The sequence below is a fragment of the Castanea sativa genome, chromosome 7 (assembly GCF_040712315.1).
Source record: "Castanea sativa cultivar Marrone di Chiusa Pesio chromosome 7, ASM4071231v1".
Classification (NCBI taxonomy): Eukaryota; Viridiplantae; Streptophyta; class Magnoliopsida; order Fagales; family Fagaceae; genus Castanea; species Castanea sativa.
Window position 1 is genome coordinate 22,385,734 of NC_134019.1, and position 6,374 is coordinate 22,392,107.

General features: G+C 41.6%; 1 protein-coding gene across 1 annotated transcript; it reads left to right on the forward strand.

Annotated features, from left to right (window-relative positions):
• Positions 1-1,304: 1,304 nt before the first annotated feature.
• Positions 1,305-2,027, forward strand: LOC142644158 (uncharacterized). The gene is made up of 2 exons (XM_075818831.1): positions 1,305-1,574; positions 1,671-2,027. The coding sequence occupies exons 1-2, from the start codon at positions 1,305-1,307 to the stop codon at positions 2,025-2,027; spliced, it is 627 nt and encodes a 208-aa protein (XP_075674946.1).
• Positions 2,028-6,374: the final 4,347 nt, after the last annotated feature.

Below are 6,374 nucleotides of genomic sequence, written 5' to 3' on the forward strand. Positions count from 1 at the left end.
TTTCTAACACATTCTCTACAAATTCATTGTATTGGGCTCTTTAGGTCTATCCCCTTCCTATTTTGGGCTTAGGTGCAAATTGTGTCCTTACAATTGGCGCCATCTGTGGGAAAACCTTGTGTTTTAGTGAGTTTAACGTCTAGTTATGGTAGGTTCAGGTCCACACCAGGCAAAGTTTATGGGGTCCAGCGTCAAGATCACTTTCTGAACCTTGAACGAGATAGGGACCGGGAGGGAAGTGTACACACCACCCATACTAGCAAGAGTCAGTTACGAAGTAGGAGCAGAGTCTCTCATGAGGAAAATGATAGAGCCATGCAGTTAGAGATTGATCATTTGAGGAGAAAATTGCGTCATAAACGACGGAAGTGAACTCCTTCCATTTCTGACTCTTCTTCTGATGATGGTGGGGATGGCAGTTACTGGCCCAGGTCAAGGACTCCCCCTAGTGAGTCTTTCTCGTATGAAGAAAACAATCCTCATGGCTGCAGAGACAAAAATTCGTCTTACAGGGGCTTGGAAAATGACGCTATAAGCAGAGCATTAAACCAAATTCTAAATCACCATTCACGCGTAAAATTGAAGAACGAAAACTTCCTCGATGTTTCACTCAGCCAACATTCACCATGTGCAATGGCTAAACAAACCCTGTGGAGCATATAAGCCACTTCAATCAAAAGATGGTTGTGCACTCCAAGAATGAGGCTTTGATGTGCAAGGTATTCCCATCCAGTTTGGCAACTGTGGCAATAAGGTGATTTGACGACCTGGGAGCAGGTTCTATTGATTCTTTTAAGGAACTCACCCGGGCGTTTGGATCTCACTTTATTATTTGCAGCAAGGTTCCTCAGCCTTTGGATTCCTTGCTATCCATGACTATGCAAGAAGGGGAGACCCTAAAAACATACTCAGATAGGTACTGAGAGATTTTCAATGAGATTGATGGGAACTTTGATAAAGTGGCCATAAGAACTTTTAAGGTTGGTCTGCCTGCTGAGCACAATTTGAGGAAATCGTTAACAGGGAAACCAGTTAATAATGTATGTCAGCTCATGGACCGCATCGATAAGTATAAGCGGGTTGAGGAGGACTAACAATTAGGTAAGGGAAAGGCGAAGGTGGTCTCTCAGGATAGGACGGACTTCAGGTCGAATAAGTACAACAATATTCGTACTTGGCGGGATTTTACTAGGCAGACTAGGGCTGCTACTTTGCCACAAGCGATCAACAAGGTATTCCGAGAGCCGGTGCATCAGGTCCTAGACAAGATCAAGAATGAGTCATACTTCAAATGACTAAAAAAAATGGGAGAAGGCCTCATGAAACGCAATCAAAGTCTTCATTGTCAGTATCACCAGGAACGAGGACACGCCACTAAGGATTGCAAGACTCTGTGGAATCATTTGGAGCAACTGGTCAGGGATGGAAGGTTAAAACAATTTTTGTATCGGCCTAATGGGCAAGGAGACCATGGAAGTTCAGGGACTCAGGGGAAAGCTTCTTCAAGACCTCTTTTGGGCACAATTAATGTCATTTTCACTGCTCTTGGGAGGACTGGTTCTTGTCCATCCAGAGTAATGTCTGTAGCTTGGTCACTAGCCGAGGACTCTAATTCTAAGCCGAAGAAGGCTAAAGTTGGAATTTGACTAGCATTGAGTTTTTCGGAGAAGGACAAGGTTGGAATTATACAGCCACACGATGATGCTTTGGTGGTCACACTCAGGATAGAGGGATATAATGTGAGGTGTGTATTGGTTGATCAAGGCAGTGGGGCGGAAATTATGTACCCCGACTTGTATAGAGGGTTGGAGCTAAAACTTGGGGATTTGACTAGTTATGATTCACCCCCGGTAGGTTTTGATGGGAAGGTAGTTATACCAATAGGGCAAGTCAAACTACCAGTGCAAGCTGAGTCAGAGTTGGTAGACGTCAACTTCATAGTGGTGGATGCATATTCTCCCTACACAGCCATAGTGGCAAGACCCTGGCTTCATGCCATGGGGCTGTTTCCTCCACCTTGCATTTGAAGGTGAAGTATCCATCTGGCAACCAAGTTGAGGAGTTGATTGGGAGCCAATCTATGGCTAGGAAGTGCTTGGTGGCCGCAATTAGACATCAAGCTGAGGGAGAGTCCTCGGCATCCAATAAACAAAGTTTGTAGCAATTAAAGGAGCCATTGGTATCTGAAGATTCAATGAAACTAGTAGAGTGTGAAGGGTTAGAAAAGGTGATTATAAGTAATGATAAGGAGAGATATTTTCAGGTCGGAGCTCAACTGCCTCCTTGGGAGAAAGACGAATTAATGATGTTTCATAGGGAAAACATTGATGTGTTTGCTTGGAATGCTTACAAGGCCCTAGGGGTGGATCCGGGTTTAATTTGTCATCATTTGAATGTCAGCCCAACTGTCGTACCAAGGAAGCAACTACCTCGGCGATCATCTAAGGAACATTCTAAGGCTATCAAGGAGGAGGTGATCAAGCTCGAGCAAGTAGGAGCTATCAAGGAGGTATTTTACCCTGAATAGTTGGCTAATACAGTGGTGGTGAAAAAAAAGAATGGGAAATGGCGAGTATGTGTAAACTTCACAAATTTGAATAAAACTTATCCCAAAGATCCCTTTCCAATGCGTCAAATAGATCAATTGGTGGATGCCACTGTAGGACATCCTCGAATGAGCTTTCTGGATGCCTTCTAAGGATATCATCAGATACCCCTGGCCTCGAACGATCAGGAGAAAACAGCCTTTGTCGCTCCTACAGGAAATTATCACTACAAAGTGATGCCTTTTGGCTTGAAGAATGCAGGGGCTACTTATCAAAGGATGATGATTAGGATGTTTGAGCCACAACTAGGTAAAAATATTGAGGTTTATGTAGATGACATGGTGGTGAAGAGTAAGATGGTGTCTGAGTATGTCTGAGACTTGGGGAATATTTTTGAGATTTTAAGGAAACACAAATTGTGCCTCAATGCTTCCAAATGTTCTTTTGGCGTGGGATCAAGTAAATTTCTAGGTTATATGGTAACTCATCGTGGAATTGAAGTCAATCCAGATCAGGTTAAGGCAATTAATAGTTTGTTGCCACCTTGGAATCCTAAAGAAGTTAAAAAATTAACGGGAATGACTGCTGCCTTGAACCGATTCATCTCTCGGTCTGTGGACAGATGTAGGCCTTTCTTCTAGTTGTTGAATAAGTGGAAGGGATTTGAATGGACAGAGGAATGTTCTTTAGCTTTTCAGCAATTTAAGGAATATCTTTCTCGGCCACCTGTTATGTCCAGGCCCGAGAAAGATAAGGTTTTGTTTACTTATATTGTCGTGGCTTCTCATGTTGTTAGTCTAGTGCTGGTACGAGTTGACAATGGTGTGCAGTGGCCGGTTTACTACGTGAGCAAGTCATTGCACGGGGCCAAGGCCGAGGCCCGAGATCCGTTACCTACCATTAGAAAAAGCCATTTTGGCAATGGTGCATGCTACGCGTAAGCTCACCCACTACTTCCAATCTCATACAGTTATATTTTTAGCCCAACTTCTGCTTAAATCAATACTTCAGAGCGCTGATTACACGGGAAGGATTGCCAAATGGGGTACGATCTTGGGGGCCTTTGATATTAAGTACATGCCCTGCACCTCTGTTAAAGGTCAGGTTCTTACAGACCTGGTGGCAGCCGAGTTTGCTAAGCCTTCAATAAGAGAAAAAGAAGACAAGCAGAATATGGATAGAAAATCAGTTGGCATGGTCTCCTTGCAAGAGCCTTCATCCTGGAAGGTGTATGTTGATGGTGCGGAAAATTAAAGAGGATCAGGAGTGGGGCTAGTTATAATTTCTCCTGATATGATCATTATTGAAAAATCCTTAAGGCTAAGTTTCTCGGCCACAAATAATGAAGCTAAGTATGAGGCCATATTGCGGTCCAGAAGGTGGAAAGAAAAACAGTGCAGATGTTCTCAGACTCAAGATTGGTTGTTGGACAAGTGGAAGGAGAGTTGGAGGCTAGGGACCCGAGAATGCAAGAACACTTGAATCAGGTGAGACATATACAGTCAAACTTTGAGTCTTTCATCTTAGTGGAAGTCCTTAGAAGCAGGAATACCCATGCTGATTCCCTAGCCACCCTCGCAACATCCTCGACGCAGAGCTTACCTCGGGTCATCCTTGTGAAGACTTGTGCAAGCCTACTGAGATAAAAGGTGATATGTTCCATATTCATCAGATTAGGGCGTGGCCTAGTTGGATGGACTCTATAGTGCTATTCCTCAAAGAAGATATCTTGCCCAAGGAGAAGTCCGAACCGAACAAGGTACGTAGAAAGGCACATCAGTTCTAGCTATCCGAGGACCAAAAGCTATACAAAACGTTCTTTTTCTAGACCATACTTACTATGTATACACCCTGAAGCAACAGAGCTACTTCTAGAAGAATTACATGAAGGGATTTGTGGAAGCCACACGGGAGGTAGATCCTTATCTCACAGGGCACTTACCCAAAGGTATTGGTGGCCAAATATGCAGAGGAAAGTACAAAAGTATGTGAAGAAGTGCGACCAGTGTCAGAGGTATGCTTCGAACATTCGTCAACTAGGGGGCGTCCTTAATCCTCTATCTAGCCCTTGGCCTTTTTCTCAATGGGGCTTGGATATTGTAGGACCCTTCCTTAAAGCAGCAGGGAATAGGAGATGACTGCTGGTCGGCACAAATTATTTCACTAAGTGGGTTGAAACGAAGCCACTGTCAAATATCAGGGACTTTGATGCAAAAAGAATTGTTTGGAAAAATATTATCACCAGGTTTGGAATTCCTCATACCCTTATCTCAAATAATGACTTTCAGTTTGATAGTAAGGCTTTCAGAAGATATTGCTGCGATTTGGGCATTATGAATAGATATTCCACCCCGACTTATCCACAAGGAAATGGATAGACCGAGGCTGTCAATAAAGTAATAGTGAATGTGCTCAACAAGAGGTTGGATGATGCTAAAGAAAAATGGGTGGAAGAACTACCACACGTCCTTTGGACCTATCAGATTACATCTCGTAGGTCCACAAGGGAGACCCCTTTTTCAATGACTTCTGAGGCCGATGCTGTAATTCCTCTCGAGACCGGTTTCCCAACATTGAGGATGAGCTCTTTTACTCCGAGTAACAATAATGGGTTGTTAGAAAGGAGCTTGAATTTTGTTGAAGAACGAAGAGAAAACGCCATGGTTCAGTTGGCGTATTATCAGCACAAGCTCAAACAAGGCTATGACTCAAACATGAAGTTAAGGCCACTAGCGCCAGGGGATTTGGTATTAAGAAAAGTTTTGGGTATTGCAAAGAACCCAACCTAGGGCAAGTTAAAGCCCAACTGGGAAGGGCCATATCGTATTACCTCAGTAGCTAGGATAGGGACTTTTTATCTTGAAGATCTAGATGAAAATGTTGTACCACGTCCCTGGAATGTAAATAACTTGCGAAGGTATTATTATTAATGAAGTTATCTTCTGTTATATATCGCTTATTATTTTATGCGTTACATTTCTCATTATAGCTAAATATCAAACAGAACCTGGTTATATCTGACTTCTCGGACCACATGCCTTGGGTAAATTGATATTTTTCAACATTTTTCTAAGTATTAAACAGAACCTTAGTTATGTTTGGTTCCTCGGTGTTAGGATGTGTGCCCTTAAATCCTATTTTATGATGCTATGTAAGACATTATGTATGACTTAATGTTGTGTTTAATAAAGTTGTTTTATTATTATCTAAAATAATGGTAACATGAATATTGTGACATTATCATATAGTCCATGAGATGCATAGTATATGATTTATGTGATTCAGTCACAGAAGATATAAGTCACAAGTTTTTTGTAAACTCAGAATTTATAGTTCATAGTCGGTGATGAAATTGGGCATTTCATCTACAAAAACTATAACATATCAACTAAGATGATTTGTCTTGATCGTGGAAGTGGAGACTTCTAGTTCATATGTTGATATATTTTAAGAGTTAAGACATATTGAACTGGACCGCTGTGAGATTTATTATTCTCCTAATGACTGTCAAATGAACAATAAATCTCACAACTTCTATTTGCATGAACTTTTAATCCTGAGAGAATAATGGACCTAATCATGGCGTGTAGGTTGCTTTGATATATCAGGAGTGAAATCTAAAATAACGGTCAAAACCTCAATATATTGGGCAGCCACATTTAGTGTTGATGGAACATATATTCTCAAGATGGAATTCATAGTCTCTTAACGGAGATATAAAATATTCCCTTAAGATAAGTTTAATAAGATCAGTTATTCAAAGAGTTAGGCCTAACCACTTTGGTAAGAAATTCCTAAAGTATATATTTATAAAATTGAATTTCATAA

What these genes read in the sequence shown, in the direction of transcription:
- LOC142644158 (XM_075818831.1), top strand. Translation starts at nt 1,305, where the DNA reads ATGGGAGAAGGCCTCATGAAACGCAATCAAAGTCTTCATTGTCAGTAT. An exon ending in CTGGTTCTTGTCCATCCAGA is followed by an intron (nt 1,575 to 1,670) that starts GTAATGTCTGTA and finishes TTTTCGGAGAAG; the next exon opens with GACAAGGTTGGAATTATACA.